Source organism: Garra rufa, chromosome 23 (genome assembly GCF_049309525.1).
Source record: "Garra rufa chromosome 23, GarRuf1.0, whole genome shotgun sequence".
Taxonomy (NCBI): domain Eukaryota; kingdom Metazoa; phylum Chordata; class Actinopteri; order Cypriniformes; family Cyprinidae; genus Garra; species Garra rufa.
The window spans coordinates 8370947-8390593 of record NC_133383.1 but is presented as its reverse complement, the minus strand read 5'-3'; the positions used below and the strand labels follow the sequence as shown (position 1 = coordinate 8390593).

Below are 19647 nucleotides of genomic sequence, written 5' to 3'. Positions count from 1 at the left end.
CATAAATAAATGTAAATAATTAATTTAAATATATCATCCACATATATTATATTGTATATATTTGCATAAGTACAATTATATATGATCATTTTTAATGCAATTTCTATTTTTATATATAGGTATATTTAATTAATAAATACAGTAAATTAAAGTAGTAAATAAGTAAACATAAATAAATGTAAATAATTAATTTAATTAATCATTTTTAATTTACACTGTCATTGTAATTTATAATTATAATAAATAAATAAATAAATAAATATAAATAAATAAATAAATCTCTCAAAATAGTGCCTTAATCTTGACAGTGTCTACCAATTTAGGATATACAACCAAACTGAAATTCATACGATTCAAGCTTCAGTACATTTTTGGGTGAACATTCCCTTTAGTTGTACAAGAGAGAGTCGGTTTATCTCATACACCGTGATATTCAATTGTTTTCGAAACACCCGCTGCACATCTACGTCAGCCGAAAACTTAAACACATTAGTTGCGGCGGGTCACCGCTAACACTTTTAACGCTCGGTTTTAAGACAGTCAGACATCTTTTCTTATTACATTAGTGCCGTTTTGGTTTCCCCTGAATGGGACACACGCTAAATGAAAGTTACTCTAATCAGAGGCCAGATTTTATTGCCGTGCCCTCGGCGGCGAGCTTTTTATGACTGACTGTGGACCCGTGAAGCGCCGAGGGACGTTAGTTTATCTTCGTTGCTAGTTTTGATAGAGTGCTTGCTCAGCACGGAGGGCATTAGGCTCATTATTGTGCCGCTGCTATCAGGAGATGAGACTTCAGCGCTACTGCAGGAAAACACAATATTCAGCCCCTCGCAGCGGGATCTTATTTACCACCACAAAAGATGGCTCCAGCATCGATAAAACGCAGCGGACGTTTGCGTGACTCTCGCTCGCTTGTGATTTTTATTACATCTTGTTGATCTGGGTGAACTGTTGTGGAAAGTGCTGTCGCTAGTTTGATCATGTAGACATGGAGCATTAGAAAACGCTCCTTCCGAGTCGTATATCTCCACCTTCAATTTGCAAGCAACTTCTTTGTTATTACTGGGCGGATGTGAGTGCATTTCCCCTGCTCATTTCCCTGTGTGCCAAGGGTAATCAGACTGTTGTGTCTAAGTGTGTGTATCTCTTTCTCTCTCTGCATGTCAGTAATGCTCCACACACACACACAGAGAGAGAGAGAGTTGGTCTTGGCGCTGTGGTCGTGCCGGTGTGCCAATCCGGCCCGGAGCCGCGGCACTTACAAGCCCCCTTGTGCTAGATAAAACATTCAATCCCAGCCGGTTTGTCACTTGACGGCTGTTGTCAGATGTCAAAACAAAGATTTTCGTCATTACTGAACACAGAGTCATCGTGTACAGTATTAAGTGTAACTAAAAGCAGCAACGCCACTAACTCAACTACATTTTTCAGTAGCGTGACTGCGGCTCGGGTGTTTTCAAAACAATGCAGCTTTTTCTAGAGAAGCCAAGTAGCAGGACAACTTTATTTTAGGTCACATTTTGTTGTGATGAACTGGAAGGATTTAAAAAAAGGGCTTCTGTTTTGTAGCAAAATATTTAGTAAAATGCTGCTGAATTTTGTAGATGAAGGTATTTTAACAGATATGTTTATCATATTTATAAGTTACATAATAATAATAATAATATTATTTAATATGTATAATATTATTTATTATTGTTATTAAAATAACAATAACAAAATATATACAATAATAGACATTGTGTGTTATTTATATATTTTTTTATTCTTAATTATATATAATATAATATATTATATTATATATATAATAAATAATTATATAATATTTATATTTAGAGGTTTTAACTAAATATATAAATACATAATATTTTCTGTTATAATTTTTAAATAAGATATATAAATTGAGTGTGCAAACACATTATTTATGTAATTATTTTACATTATTATACACAATATTGTACAGTACTATGATTATTCATTGTTAATTAAAAAACTATAAAAAATAATAAATATACTAAAAAATTGAAAAAAATTACATTTATATAATAATGTATTACATATAATATTTATTTAGTTGTTTATTTATATTTAGATGTGTATATAAGGTAAAAATATAATCTTTAATTTACTTCTGCATTTATTATTAATCATACTATCATTTATATTTTAAGAAATTGAGAATAAAGTAAACATAAATTGTATCTATATATTTTATTTATTTATTTATTTATTTATTTATTTATTTTCAAATAAATAATATATAAATTTAAATTTATAATATTAAAATATTAATTTTAATAATAAGAAGAAAATGAGAATAAATCAGAAAATGTACACATAAAAAATAAAACTTTATTTATTAATTTACTACTATATTTATTATTATTATTATTTTAATAATCATACTGTCATTCATAATATTTTTAGAAAATGAGAATAATAAAATTACACATAAATTACATCTATCTATTTTTTATACTTAAATGTGTATATAAGGTAAATATATAAATAATATTAATACAATCTACAAATGCATAATTAACTTCTATGTTTATTATTATTATTAATCATACTCTCATTTATAATCATTTATATTTTAATAAGAAGAAGAAATTGAGAATAAATTGGAAAATATCCACTGTTTATATATACATTATTTATTATGTATTTATTTATATTTAGATGTGTATGTAAGGTAAATCAATAAATTCTATAATAAATGAAATCTACAAATGTATATATAATTTACTTCTGCATTTATTATTACTAATCATACTATCATTTATATTTTTACATTCATTCATTTATTTAAATATGTCTGAATGGATTGGGATTGCAACCTGTGAGTTCAGACTTTACCAAAGGGAGACCTTTGGAGACCTTGAGTCAGCAGTATGACCCATCATCCATCCACGTCTGCAGACCGACCCGTTCTCTATTCCAGCATTGAATGTGTGCTTTACTGAGTCTAGCACAGGAACCTAAACGGCCTCCTCATTAGCTCCCCGCATGGGGCGCATGACCGCCCGTGGCTCTCTGCGTCCTCAGACAGAGTAATCCTGTCTCATTTTGTGTCTCTTTTGCCTGCCATCTGACCTCTGCCTGCCTGCTTGCCTGCTTGTATTTTTCAGAGGCGGCCGAATGCATTTTCAGACAGAAAGCCAGTTCTTCTGGTGGTAAGCAGCTGTTGACAGTGTCCATGTGTCTGTCTAAGAGATGTAGATTTTGGCTTCCAGGGACTGTTTGTTTATGGGTGTGTGTGTTTGTCCTTGAGTGGTGAATGACCATCACGCTGCAGTGTTTGTGTTTAATGGGAATTGTGTGTGTGTTGTTTGTGATTGCAGAGTGCAGCAGCAGCTCCGAGTCCTGTCCTTGGAAACATGCCCCCAGGAGAGGGGATGCCGGTCGGCCCTGTTCCTCCGGGCTTCTTTCAGGTACACACACAAAGACATGGAAAGCTGTGATCTTAACAGACTTATCTGCCATATATCTAAACTTTGGTCAAGTTGAGTACATTGCAGTGTGGGTATATGTTCTTCCATATAGTTTTTGTGGCCTTATATAGGGCCCTATGATTTCCTTGATGCTGAAAAGGTGGATGGAATCACAGAATCCTGTCATAAAAATGGAATTTACTGTATTTAAATATTATTCCTGCATCTTCTGTGTGTCTGTGTGAATGAATGGCGCAGACGCGTTTTTGTTTATTACACACATACTGAAGCGTGCGTGACGCTCGCAGTGTTTTTAGCATCTGCCGTCTCGATATATGAGTACGTGAAAACATGAACATCATCTCTAGAACTGCTCTGGGGGTCACTTCATGAGCATTTTACCATTTCTTCTGAGAAAAGCTTTGGTAAGGAAGCTTGTTTCCGCCACTGAATAAAAACTAAAAGGTAATTGCTACTTTTTATCTCACAATTCTGACTTTTTTACAGTTTACATCTTGCAGTTATGACTTTTTTACTCAGAATTAAGAGATATAACCTTGCAATTGTGAGTTATAAAATCAGAATTGTGAGATATAAATGCGCAATTCTGAGAAATAGTCGCAATTCTGAAAAATGAAGTCATAATTGTTAGATATAAACTCTCATTTGCGACTTATAAAGACAGAATTGCTAGTTGTGATTGCAATTCTGATTTTATTTCTTGCAATTGTGTTTATGTCTCGCAATTCTGACTTCATAACTTGCAATTGTGAGTTTAGATCTCACATTTCTGATAAAAAACTCAGAATTGCGAGTTTGTATCTAAAAAAGTTAGAATTGTGAGATAAAAAGTTGCAATAACATTTTTTATGTATATTTTTCATTGGTGGCTTTCATACTATCATCACATCATATAAAAACAGGTCTTAACAGCAACTGGTCAAAAAAGTTTGGCTTAACTTGAAGAAATTGTGACAGAAATATATTACTTAATGCAATGATAGTACTACTACTACTAATAAAATTATTATTAAAACATTACTTTTTAATCATGTTTTAAATACACTACTCAGTATTTCTGGGATAAAATAAAGAACTAGAATAATAACATATTTATTTTTTGATGCTTTTGATTATTACAAACTAGTGAAACTATTAAAATGTAATCCAAAAAACAGAATCCAAAAAAACGAAAGCTGAATTTGGAAGAAAAAAAAAACTTAAAAATGTCAAATTTTTGTCAAACTTTTTAATAAATTTGTCATTTGTGAAACCATAGTCAGTAGAAAATGATTAGTTTATTGATATAGAAAATTCAGTATATTTGAGTAGTTGATGTGAAACTATTTTAAATAGCATTTTTGTATTATTATTTTGTATAATTTGTTTCATTATTCTATCATTATTTTTATATGAAACCTCATATTACTGCCGAGCTGCAAGAATGTTTGAAAAGGTTAAAAAACAGAAATGGTGAGCATGATGAAAGTAATTAATATATATATATATATATATATATGTATATATATATATATATATATATATATGTATATGTATATATGTATATATATATATATATATATGTATATATATATATATATATATATGTATATGTATATATGTATATATATATATAATTTTTTTTTTTTTTTTTTTATAGTGTGTTGTTGTTGTTGTTAAATTATATAAAAATTTCTTCTAAAATTAAAACTAAATATTTTTGTTATTTGAAACTTAATGTTATACTACTGAATGAACAATGTCTATTTTAGATTCTGTGTCTCTTATGTTTCTTTTACACATAGCATAAAACTTCATGTCCATCATGTCATTTGTTACCCTGGACCACAAAACCAGTCATGAGGGTAAATTGTTGGTATTTATTTTATTTATTAACCAATATTTGGTTAATATTCGAGATACAACTATTTGAAAATCTGAAACCTGAGGGTGCAAAAAATTAAAATATTGAGAAAATCACCTTTTAAAGTTGTCCAAATGAAGTCCTTAGCAATGTATATTACTAATCACAAATTAAGTTGTGATATATTTACAGTAGGAATTTTACAAAATATCTTCATGGAACATGATTTTAATATCCTAAATCAATAATTTGGCTTTTGCTACAAATATACCCATGCTTCTTATAACTGGGTCACATTTACCCATTCAAACATCATCTGATCTTTCTTAAAGCTCAAACAGTCATAAATTAGCCCTGTACAAACTTTTTTTCTGTTTTTTTTGTGGTAGTTTGCATGCGAGTCAAATTGCACAGGCTCAGAGTGACTAAAAAAAATACCTCACATCTAACATCAGATCTCTTCAGTCAACTCTTCTTTGCTTAGATCTTTGACTTAACCTGGATCTTGTCCACATCTTGCGCTGGATTTTAGGTGTCTTAGAATCCTTTTAATTCTGTCTCCGTGAGCCACAACAACGTGTTAAAATTCCTCAAACATCAAGATGGGCGGAAGAGATGCCTGACAGCGAAAGAACACACACCTGTGGCTTATTTCAGAAAGGCTGATGCTTTTGCACATGGTGCGATTGTGAAGTCCGCTTCAGACAATACTCAAAAGAAACATTTTCTCCTGACCTTTGACCTGCATGACTGCACAAAAAGCCATGGCATGTTTTCATTTTGAGCTGTTTGTGGCCTTGAATCACCGGCTTGAAGGAAAGATGTGCAGATGCGACGTGACGTTTTGACCCAGATGCACCGAACACTCGTTATGGAAGGCGAACGGAAACCTCCTCTAGAGTCTATGTTTACTGCCGCAGTTTGTGTAACTCAACACCTGTGTTGACACATGAGGTATTGCTTTAGACGGAGAGTTGTTATGAGGCAGGTCGGCCCCGTCAGCTTAAGGAGCGCTCGTACATCAGCCGTCTTTGTGCGTAACGTCTCCATCCTAAGGAGCCGTGGTATTTGACGCCCAGTGTGTTGTAATTGGTTTGATTAAGAGCGACAGGATTCCAGCAGCCTGACTGACTGGAGCAGATCTCCAAGCGTGTGGCGGGGGGCGCAGGAATCCCCTGCAGATCGCTAATGGTGCTCGTCTAATAGAACGATAAGCTAAGAAGATCAAATCATCTTTCTTAAGTGGCTCGACAACGGCTCATCTGCCTCCTGCGGTTTCTGACGGGAACAGTCTGTCTTGGTTATCAACATTTGAGATTGCTCCGTGTATACAGTCGCACGATCCTCGCAGGGTTAACTAAAACTATTTATATTTTGAATAAATAAACATGAACTAAAATAAAATAAAATATAAAAAACATATTAGTACATTTCAGCTAGATGCAAGGCCAGTTATGTATATTGCATTTCTGTATAATTCTTTTGTGTTAAAAGTTTACAAATATATAAATATACACATAAATCAAATATATATCAAAAATAAAAATGAATATATAACATAAAATATATATGAATATATATATATAATTGCAAAAATCATATATTTTACATTTTATATAGATATATTGTTTATAAAAGCAATGAAATGCAAAAAAGTAAAAAAAAATGTGTGTGTGTGTGTGTGTGTGTGTGTGTGTGTGTGTGTGTGTATGTATGTATATATATATATATATATATATATATATCAAATACATATCAAAAATAAAAATGAATATATAATGTATATATGAATATATAATTGCAAAAATCATATCTTTTACATTTTATATATATATATTATTTATAAAACCAATGAAACGCAAAAAAATAAAAAATATACATAAAACAAATATATATCAAAAATAAAAATTAATACATAATATAACATATTAATATATATAATTGCAAAAATCATATATTTTACATTTTATATATATTTATAAAACCAGTGAAATGCAAAAAAGTTTTAAAATGTATAAATATACATAAGTCAAATATATATGAAAAATGAAAATATTATATAAAATATATATGAATATATAATTGCAAAAATCATATATTTTACATTATATATATATTGTTTATAAAACCAATGAAATGCAAAAAAGGTAAATATACATGGTATATATATATATATATATATATATATATATATATATATATATACATCAAATATATATCAAAAATAAAAATTAATATATAGTGTAACATATATAATTGCAAAAATTGCAAAATCGCAAAAATCATATATTTTAAATTTATATATAATGTAAAAAATATAGATTTTTATTTAAAAAATCCTTTTTATTAAAAGTTATTTAATTTATTATTTTGTTTTTATTATTTTTTAGTTTAAAAAGTTGTATTTTTTAAACTGTTTTACTAATGAAATGCCAAAAAATAGTTTAAAAACTTTTTGCACTGTGTACACAGTTACATAATTGTTGCAAGGTTATTATTGTTAACTAAATAACTACATTTTTAAAAAATTAATAAAAAAGCTTTTTACTTAAATTAAAATGAATGGAAATCAAGTATAATAAAACTTAAATTTGTTTTATTTCAGCTAGTTATGAAGTTACTGCATATATACATTTCATTTTGTATAATATTTTGTATTTTTTTTATTCAAATTCTTGTATAATTAATATATATGCATTATTTATGGAATTTCATAGTAATATTGGACAATTTAGGTTATTATTAATTATTTTGAAAAATAAAAATTTATATATATATAGTCATTTATTTTATTCCATTAAATTCTTGAAAAAAATGTTTAAGTATGTTGGAAAAATATAAATTAAACATTTCATTTTGCATTTGATTTTTGCAGGGTTATTAAAAATGAAATAAAAATGATAAAATAAAATAAAATATGCAAATGCTTTCATGTATAATTCTTTTGTATTATTTATCAAACATCTTCCAAAATATGTTTTAAAATGTTGAAAAAAAAAATTGCATGCTTGCATTTATTGTTATCTAAATTTATGATAAAAATAATAAATAATAATATAGTTTTGTTTAGTTTAAGTACTAAAATAGTTAAACTAAATAAAGTAAAACTAATAAATAAAAATGGATAAATACTATATAGGCATGTTTATTAAAATAATAAACAAAAAAACTACTAAATTACTAAACACAAAGTGAAAATTGAAAAATATAAACAAAAAATGTAATGAATATCAGTGACACTAATATAACACAGGATCTTGTATATTAAGGCAATTGTTCACTACAAAATGGAAATTGTGTCGTCATTTACCCCGTCGGACTTTCTTTCTTCTGTGGAACACAAATGAAGATCTATTGCAGAACGTCCAGAGTGCTCTTTTCCATAATGGTGGCTGTCAAACTCCAAAAAAACATTCCACGGAAGAAAGTAAATCATACGGGTTTGGAGCAACATGAGGGTGAGTAAATGATGACAGAATCCTCATTTCTTTTCTATTCTATTCTTTTTTTTCTTCTTTTTTTTTGGTGAACTAACCCTTTAAAGTACGCTGGGCTTGTGTTAGCTGTAGCGTTTCAGATGAGCTTCAGGCCAGCAGGAGGGCTCTGGGACCACACATGCGCGGATGGAGCTAGAGGATGTTGAAGTCGAGATGATTCCGGGGGAACGAGAGCAGAAGAGCAGCGGATGCATTATTAAAGGCGCTGCATCCGCATTCCGCTCCATTCCAGCCTCTCATCTTTAACTTTCTCTACACTCCCACTCTCTCCTCTCGAAGAACACTGAAGCGTGTCATTTCTCACTCCAAGATGCTATTGTCCCCCGAGACGTCCTGTCCTGCCCTTAAAATGTGTTCTCAAAGCAACACCTAATTCCCAGCTGGCCCTCGCCCTCCAGTGCCCGTGACTGATGGCATGACCTGATGTTACTTTTTCTCTTGGAAACAGTGTGTGCATCTCTATTAAGGATGGAGTAATATTTATATAGCATTTTTTTAGTTTTTTTCATGCCTGAACATGGTGAACATAGTATAAGAAGTGTACAACCTGATCTAATGACAAAAACGTACCTGTGAGAACTTTCTCGCAAGACCCGAAATACATACTGCCATGTACGTTTTGTGACATATTTGATGTGAAATGTCGACTGGGTGGTGCTAAAAGATTTTTTTTTTTTTTCCCCGAAACAGATGAATGTACATTTGGTATGTTTTATGTGAAGTTGGTTTTGCGTGTGTCTGATTTGAAATGTCCATTAAGTGGCGCTATAACTCCATGACGTTTTAAAATAACGTACCTTCTGCACTACACCTAAACCTACCCGATAGTATGAACAAAAGTGAATGTGACGCATTCGCAAGCATGCCGTTTCAGCTTGTTTTTCGATCTCTCATCTTTCAGGTCTTTCATTGTGAGTTCACGGGATTCATACCTAAGGATTCTGCATCTTAAGTCCAATTACGTGCCAGCTGAGCAACTGAGCAAGCTTGTTACGTTTAGAAAGCGAAACATATGAAGCTGTAATCATAACTGTGTACGGAAATATTTACAATTGCTCGCTGTTTTACCGCCTCTAGTGTTCATTTCTGTTGGAAACTGCAGTGATATGTACTTATTGGCACGTATCTTGCGTATTCCCACATGTACGTTTTTGTCATGAGATCAGGTAGCAAAAATATCATCTCTCTTTCTGTCATACAATGGATTTAGAAGTCATTTATTTTTAGAGAATTGTAGTCAAATAGTTTATTTTAGTGAATTGGTTCATTCAAAATGAATGAAAAAATTACTCATTGATTCAGTGGCCTTCAGCTCATCTGCATTTTTTGGTCTCTTGTTTCTCATTTTTCTATTGACAATACCCCATAGATTCTCAATTCCCCAGTCAAGCACACCAACACCATGGTCATTTCACCAACATTTGGTGCTTTTGGCAGTGTGCTGGAAAATGAAATCAGCATCTTTAAAAAGCTGGTCAGCAGAAGGAAGCATGAAGTGCTCTAAAATTTCTTGGTAAACGGGTGCAGTGACTGTGGTTTTCAAAAAACACAGTGGACCAACACCAGCAGATGACAATGCACCCCAAATCATCACAGACTGTGGAAACTTAACACTGGACTTCAAGCAACTTGGGCTTTGAGCTTCTTAACCCTTCCTCCAGACTCTAGGACCTTGGTTTCCAAATGAAATACAAAACTTGCTCTCATCTTAAATGAGGACTTTGGACCACTGGGCAACAGTCCATTTCTTCTTCTTCTTAGCCCAGGTAAGACGCCTCTGATGTTGTCTGTCGTTCAGGAGTGGCTTAACAAGAGGAATTCGACAACTGTAGCCAAATTCTGTGACACGTCTGTGTGTGGTGGCTCTTGATGCCTTGACCCCAGCCTCAGTCCATTCCTTGTGAAGTTCACCCAAATTCTTGAATCGATTTTGCTTGACAAGCCTCTCAAGGCTGCGGTTCTCTCGGTTGGTTGCGCATCTTTTTCTTCCACACTTTTTCCTTCCACTCAACTTTTTGTTAACATGCTTGGATACAGCACTCTGTGAACAGCCAGCTTCTTTGGCAATGAATGTTTGTGGTTTGTGAAGGGTGTCAATGATTGTCTTCTGGACAACTGTCAGATCGGCAGTCTTCCCCATGATTGTGTAGCCTACTGAACCAAACTGAGAGACCATTTTGAAGGCTCAGGAAACCTTTGCAGGTGTTTAGAGTTGATTAGCTGATGCATGTCACCATATTCTAATTTGTTGAGATAGTGAATTGGTGGGTTTTTGTTAAATGTGAGCCAAAATCATCACAATTTAAAGAACCAAAGACTTAAAACTATTTCAGTCCGCAGGGGCGGATTTAGCCATTTTGGGGCCCAAGGCAAACACAGACATGGGGCCCTCTACATCTTTTGTTCCTCCTTGTAAAACTGTAAAATCTTATTCTCATAATATATTACCTGTGCAATGATATTTATTGTCAAGCAGAATCTCCTAACTGTATCTGTTTGCTGCTGCCTAAATTGGAATAGTTGTTTATTGTCTTCTATGTTGTTTTACTAAAGCGAGAAGAAAGTTTCTTCAAGATAGAAGACAAGAAACACACGCCATAAATCATGTAAATGATCAATATGGACACATAAATGTAAAATGCTGTACTACAATCTTTGTCAAAAAAAATTTAGGAGCACCCAAATTCTTTTTAGTAATGCACCGATCTTGATTATTCATGGCTGATTCTGATTGCCGATGTTTTACAAGCAAATGGGCTAATTCTGAAAGCCTTTTTATATATATTTATTTTTTATGCCTTAAGCAAGGGACAAGAATGAATGAAAACATGAGTACATGAACAAGATGGTTATTTTCTCTATTATTGGTAGAGCCATTTAAATTAGAGGCAACCACTGCATTTTTAAACAATCTACAGTAGAAATGACAAAAAATAAACGACACAGTTCGTTCTTAGTTGTGTTGACAAATGCAGCCATAATCTGTTAATATTCAAAGTGCAAATAGAGACCGAATTTTTCAAGCATGACAGAGCTATAGACAACACAACTTATTATCTGCTGCTCACATACTAATAACAGCCTAGATATTTTATGTAGCCTAATTTGCGCGCATTGGGAAGTCGCTCTCTAAACGTGAGATATTAAAATTGCTTTTGAGTGTGCGTGAGCGTTTTACTTGTTTTGGTTTCGTTTTAAAAATCACGCGAAACACTTGTCATTTGATGTGGATGTATGCCACGTTTAACAGTATATTGAGACGGAGGCGCAAGAATGTATAGTATATTTCTTCAATAACTTATGCAGTTCTGCAGCAGATGCGCAGTGCCGTGAAATAATGGAATAGTCCAACAGTGTGGTGTTCGAGGGAGGCGCCCGTGGCCGTAAAATATATTCTATATAAAAATATTCTGATGACTTTTCAGAGAATCTTTGACATTTGCCATAAAGTAAAAAAAAAAAAAAAATCACCTCGACCAAATTTTTTTGAGGGGGCCCCCTTGCAGCTCGGGGCCCAAGGCAACTGCCTACCTTTGCCTAATGGCAAAGTCCGCCCCTGTCAGTCCGTGTGCCTTGAATTTATTTAATACACGAGTTTCACAATTTGAGTTGAATTACTGAAATAAATTTACTTTACCACGACATTCTAATTTATTGAGATGCACCTGCATATTCAGTTTTTGTTCACCCACTGCCCGCTTAGAATAATTTTTTCCCGACCCGACCATTCCTGCTAAATTTAGATCTCGTTTCCAGAATCTCACATTTAAATACTAATGAAAGAGAGAGATAACAAATAAATTTGTAGGTTGTACAAAAATAATTTTTATTCGTCTTGTCAAGATGCTTTCTGTCAACATGGAAAATGTGTTGCAAAAGAAATTTTTTTTATTTAGGTGCATAAATTGTAGCCTATTTGTTATTTTTATTTAAAATACAAATGTAATGAAGTAGGAAAAGTGTAGCTGAGAAAAAACACAGTTTCTTTCCACATTTTGCTCTGCCATCCTTATTCGGTACAGCCCGCTCTGAGGACGTTATGCAAATGTTGCGTGCACAGACCTTGCCAATAAAACGCATGACGCAGAAAGCACTGGTCCATGCGTGCAGCGTGTGCATAACAGTCCTGAGCGCAGTCTGTACTGGTGCTCGATAAGAATGAGTAAAGCGCAGATATGCTGTTCAGAAAGGACGTCGGGAATGCGATATTGTTAGACAGCCCGCTCCCATTCAAATTACACCAGAGTTACCAACCGCTACCGCGTTTTATTTGGAAATTTATTCCCGCGTCGCAAGAAATCTGGTCGCTGCAGGAATGCAGACCTCTACTTCCAATCAACCAAAATCTTTTGCATATATAGGGAAATTGTCAAAAAGTAAATAAATAAATAAATAAATAAATACATAAATTGTATATATAATGTAATATATATATATATAGTACAGACCAAAAGTTTGGACACACCTTTGAACCAAAGTTTTCTTTATTTTCATTACTATGAAAATTGTAGATTCACTCTGAAGGCATCAAAACTATGAATTAACACATGTGGAATTATATACATAACAAAAAAGTGTGAAACAACTGAAAATATGTTATATTCTAGGTTCTTCAAAGTATCCACCTTTTGCTTTGTTTACTGCTTTGCACACTCTTGGCATTCTCTTGATGAGCTTCAAGAGGTAGTCACCTGAAATGGTTTTCACTTCACAGGTGTGCCCTGTCAGGTTTAATATGTGGGATTTCTTGCCTTATAAATGGGGTTGGGACCATCAGTTGTGTTGTGCAGAAGTATATGTAGTATATATATAGTATATATAGAATTAAATATAATTCCACATGTGTTAATTCATAGTTTTGATGCCTTCAGTTCAGTGTGAATCTACAATTTTCATAGTCATGAAAATAAAGAAAACTCTTTGAATGAGAAGGTGTGTCCAAACTTTTGGTCTGTACTGTACTTATATAATATATACATAAATCTTATATATATACATTTATAAAGCAAAAATTGAACTTATATAATTGCAAAAACCATATATTCAAAATTTTATATATAATGTAAACAAATATATATACAGTTGAAGTCAAAGGTTTACATACAACTTGCAGAATCTGCAAAATGTTAATTATTTTACCAAAATGAGAGGGATGTTATTTTTTATTTAGTACTGACCTGAATAAGATATTTCACATAAAAGACGTTTACATATAGTCCACAAGAGAAAATAGTAGCTGAATTTATATAAATGACCCCGTTCAAAAATTTACACCACCTTTTTTTTTTTTATACTGTGTTGTTACCTGAATCATCCATAGCTGTGTTATTTTTTTGTTTAGTGATAGTTGTTCATCATGCAGGGTTGCCAAGTTTTCACAACAAAACCCGCCCAATTGCTACCCAAAATTAGCCTAATGGCATTTTGAGGGGGGTCCCCCAGTAAAAATATTGTTCCAGGGGGGTTGGTATCATCAAAATATGTTATTTCCATACCAAAACTAAATATATTACAGTCACCGTTATGGAGATTGATCATAAACACAGCTAAAAAGCTTCCTACCACAGTGGCCATCCTTTACAAAACTAAAATCTACCACAGTTTTATCACAGGTAGAATGCAAATTGTTTCAATATAAGCATTTTAGTCAAATAGAATTTATGCAATATTTCAAACTTTTAACCCACGGGAGAAAATCAGCCCGCCACAAGAGTTTGAAATCAGCCCAATTCCGTGGAAAAAAATGCAGATTTGGCAACCCTACATCCAACACAAGCTGCATCCAAAGCGATTTAAAGACTTTGCATATTGATAGCGACTCTGTGATGCACGAAAATTATATTCAATATAAGAATGTTTGCGGGAGCGGGATTAAGAAAACAATCCCGCGCAAGGCTTTAATACAAAAATGCACACAATGAATGGCGACTGTATAAAGCAAAAGCCGAATCCCGGACATTTTGGGTGATTTAGGAATCCAGGCTGGACAAATTTTTTTTAATCTGAAAAGAGGACGTATAGTCACTCTAAAATATAACGTTATTAGGGTCGTTTCTACCCGCAGACATGATAAACCACAGACTTGGCAACACTGTATTCATGAGTCAGTTAAACTGCCCGCTGTTCTTCAGAAAAATCCTTTAGGTCCCAAAAATTTTTTGACTTTTCAGCTTTTTTGTGTATTTGAACCCTTTCCAACAATGACTAGGATTTTGAGATCCATCTTTTGACACTGAGGACAACTCAGTGATAAATATTAACATTAAGAGCCGGGGGGCTCTTATTTTGTATCTTCTGTAGCCTCTGAAAGGCAGTACTAATAATAAAAAAAAGATATTTAGGCAAAATAAGAAAAATGTACACATCTTCTTTCTGTTCAAAAGTTTTCACCCCCCAGCTCTCAATGCATAGTTTTTCCTTCTGGACTAACAGTAAGCATTTGAACATTCTGTATTAGTTGCATATGAGTCCCTCAGATCGTGTTTTTGTACCATTTTAAGTCTTATTTTGACGTAACAATCGTATTGCGTATGCTAACTACTTTTTTACTGTAGTCACCATGACATTACATCCCTGTTTTTTATTCACGATGCGATGTGTGTATTTCTGCTAGAAGAAAGTTTTGTTAATCAGGAATTGATTGGATCACTGGATTATCTGCTTCAAAGGCAGAGCAAGTTATTATGTTTGCGTAAAGATTTCAAAGACAGTATTGAGTATCTTGTAGTTGGAAAGTAGCTTCCCGAGCACCGCTGGCTTGTAACAAACGCGTCCCCCTGTGCCATGTGGTCAGACGAGGACAAGCCTTTAATCTTTAAGCTCGGTATGAAGAAATCCACAGATCCATCGGGCTTGTAAAGTGAATGCAGGCTGTTGAGATTGCATATATATGAGATCTACTCCTTAGATGTCTGTATAGGTGGGTGGAAGTTTCAGTAATTCAGGCAGATGGTTTGTCAGTCAGGTGTTCTGCGGCTCGTCGTCTACTGCAGCACATCTGCCTATGCTGGAAATCATCTTGTGTCAGAAACACTCATTCCATCATCCAATTCATAAACTTTATTCTTGGCTTTCAGCATTAAAGTATTGAGACTTTAAAGTGCCATCTGTTTAATTCATGTTTAATCAGCAAATGCAATTAGAATGTGTATGTTAATGCATAAATATATACATATTAATATATATATACAAAATGTTCTACAACCAGAACATCTGTGATGAGACATGCTGTTAGCGTTGTGGTTTTAATGATGGAAAATATGATGAACGTAGAACGCAGTGCTGAGCTATTCAAATAAGTTTTAGGGTTGTTTTGTCTTTGTCGTAGGGAGTCAGCCTCTGCAACAGTCTTTGTCTGGTTTCCAACAGAGCGTCATTAGATCAAACAGAGAAGTTTAGCGTAACAGTGCCCCCCAAAGGCCCGACAGCCACATAACACTATCACAGTACTAACTATGCTTGTCCTGATCATTTTTGCTCCATGTATTTAATCAACTGGTGTTTTGGTGATTTTTTGGTTGATGTATGAAGTCAGTTCATCACTATGAACATGGTCTGCATTGTCACTGCACCACCACTTCATTTTTGAACATTATATTCATAGTTTTATAATTTTAAACCTGCTTTTATTACGAATTGTTTACTGGAAAATGTGCTTAAGCTATTTTCTTTGAATCTAATATTGTAATGTTCAAGCAATTTAAAGGGACAGTTCACCCAAAAATAAAAAAATTGTCATTGTTTACTCACCCTTATGTTGTTTCAAACCTGTATGAGTTTCTTTCTTCTGCTGAACCCAAAAGAAGATATTTTGAAGAATATAGGTAACTAAACAGTTGACGGTAGCCATTGACTTCCATAGTATGGAAAAAAATACTGTGGAAGTCGATGGCTACCGTCAGCTGTTTGGTTGCTCATCTGTTTGGTTTACTCGCCTTCATGTTGTTCTAAACCTGTATGAGTTTTTTTCTTCTGCTGAACCCAGAAGAAGATATTTTGAAGAATGTGGGTAACCAAACAGTTGACGGTAGCCATTGACTTCCATAGTATGGAAAAAAAATGATGGAAGTCGTTGCTACCGTCAACTGTTTGGTTACTCACCTTACTAACCAAAAAATACTATGGAAATCAATGGCTACTGTCCACCCAAAAGATGGTATTTTGAAAAATGTGGGTAACCATTTAGTTGACGGTAGCCATTGACTGCCATATTATAGAAAAATATACCATGGCAATGGTATCCCAAAAGAAGGTAATTTGAAGAATGTGTGTAACCAAATTATAGATGGTAGCCATTGACTTCCATAATATGAAAAAAATAATATGGAAGTTAATGGCTACTGTCAACTTAAAAGAAGATATGTTGAAGGACATAAGTAACCAAACAATTGGAGTTATTAATTTCCATAGTATGGAAAAAAAATACTATGGAAGTCAATGGCTACTGTCAGCCTCAAAGAAGATATTTTAAAGAATGTGAGTAACCAAACAATTATGTAAAAATACTATGGAAGTCAAGCTATCATCAAACCAAAAAAATATATATTTTGAAGAACATTGACTTCTATAGTATGGAAAAAGATATCATGAGCTACTGTCACTGTCACTGGCTACTGTCAACCCAAAAGAAGGTATTTTGAAGAAAATGGATAATAAAAACAATTTACAGTAGCCATTCACTTGTGTAGTATAGAAAAAAATACTATGGAAGTCAATAGCTACCATCAACCCAAAAGAAGATATTTTGAAGAACATTGACTTCTATAGTATGGAAAAAAATATCATGAAAGTCAATGGCTACCGTCAACCCAAAAGAAGGTATTTTGAAGAACATTGACTTCTATAGTATGGAAAAAAATATAATGAAAGTCAATGGCTACCGTCAACCCAAAAGAAGATATTTTGAAGAACATTGACTTCTATAGTATGGAAAAAAATATCATGAAAGTCAATGGCTACCGTCAACCCAAAAGAAGGTATTTTGAAGAACATTGACTTCTATAGTATGGAAAAAAATATCATGAAAGTCAATGGCTACCGTCAACCCAAAAGAAGATATTTTGAAGAAAATGGGTAACCAAACAATTTACAGTAGCCATTGACTTGTGTAGTATAGAAAAAAAAATACTATTGAAGTCAATGGCTACCGTCAACCAAAAAGAAGATATTTTGAAGAACATTGACTTCTTTAGTATAGAAAAAAATACCATGAAAGTCACTGGCTACCGTCAACCCAGAAGACTGTATTTTGAAGAAAGTGGGTAACCAAACAATTAATGGTAGCCATTGACTTCCATAGTATAGAAAAAAATACTATGGAAGTCAGTGGCTACCAACAACCCAAAAGAAGATATTTTGAAGATCATTGACTTCTATAGTATGGAAAAAAATATCATGAAAGTCAATGGCTACCGTCAAACCAAAAGAAGGTATTTTGAAGAAAATGGGTAACCAAACAATTTACATTAGCCATTCACTTCTGTAGTATAGAAAAAAATACTATGGAAGTCAATGGCTACCGTCAACCCAAAAGAAGATATTTTGAAGAACACTGACTTCTATAGTATGGAAAAAATACTATGGAAGTCAGTGGCTACCGTCAACCCAAAGGAAGGTATTTTGAAGAATGCCGTTAACCAGTTAACAGTTGACGGTAGCCATTGACTTCCATAGTATGGATATCCACAGTCTTCAAAATATTTTCTTTTTTGCTGAACAGAAGGAAGAATCTCATACAGGTTTGGAAAGATATGAGGATGAATAATCAATGACAGAATTTTCATTTTTGGGTGAACAATTTGGGTGTCTAAATGCAATTTTGCATCACTTTGCACTCTTTGGATATCAGTGATTGGTCTCTTTGCCTTCTGCGGAGTGGTACAAGAGAGTGTCCGGCACTTAATATTTCATGCGCGTAATTTGATGTAACTTGATAACAGGGAAAGATGGTACTGCAGCAGGGCTGGAGGCCTTAGAGATCCACGTCCTGCTGATTAGAGTCAGAGTGAAGCATGCTGGGTATTACTCCACTCTTGAGTGTGAGATACTGCTGTTCCACCAGACTAATGGAGATGATTTTCCCTAGGGATGCTTCAGCTCACTCTGGAGTTCTCAGTCTTTATCTGTGGGTTTTTGCAGGAGCTGAGAAAGGATGTGCCAAACTTAGACAGAAGAACTTTCAGTGGATATGCTGGATCAAAATGCTTGTCACTGGGGCAGAACTTTCACACATGTACACCCACTGTACCCATCAGGCCGTAATGTAGTTATACCTTATCTACCCATAGAGGAAACTTATTAGAGCCTTATGGATGTTTATGGAGTCCAGCGCGTGTAGTTTTTGACCAGCTGACCGTTTTTGATGGTATGTCTGGTTTGTTTGTTCATTAATTCATTCTTGCATTCATTCATTAATTCATATCATTTAAGAGTGCATTGATATATTGATGTGTATTTTATTTATATTTATTTATTTATTCAGCTCATTCTTTTTTTTTTTTTTTGGCAATAACCAATAAGTGACCAACCATACTGTTAAGTTTTTTTTTTTTGTTTTTTTTTTAATGAAAACACATTAAAAACTAAGATAAATGCTTTGTAAAAGAGAATTTATGCATCATAATATCATAAAGTGCAGCATTAAAGATGCATAAATGTTTCTTATAAATTGGCCAATAAAAGATAAGGTACTGATATATTGTGCTTTATCTTTTTTCAAATTATCAGTATTAGTCTGAATATGAAAATATTATTATATTATATTAATTATATTATATTAAACTGTGCATCTTATATTATATTAAATATTATATTATGCATCATTTTTAATATTATATAAAACTGTGCATCA

The 19647-nt window shown here is 33.2% G+C and overlaps 1 protein-coding gene across 1 annotated transcript in view; it reads left to right on the top strand.

The window, feature by feature from the left end:
* The window catches only part of LOC141298870 (single-stranded DNA-binding protein 2-like), an 86730-nt gene extending 70497 nt beyond the window's left edge, over positions 1-16233 (top strand). The window contains exons 5-6 of the mRNA XM_073829191.1: positions 3348-3437; positions 16126-16233. Of these exons, the coding sequence (XP_073685292.1) occupies positions 3348-3437; positions 16126-16233 (198 nt within the window). The remainder of the gene's footprint in view (positions 1-3347; positions 3438-16125) is intronic.
* The last annotated feature ends 3414 nt before the right edge of the window (positions 16234-19647 follow it).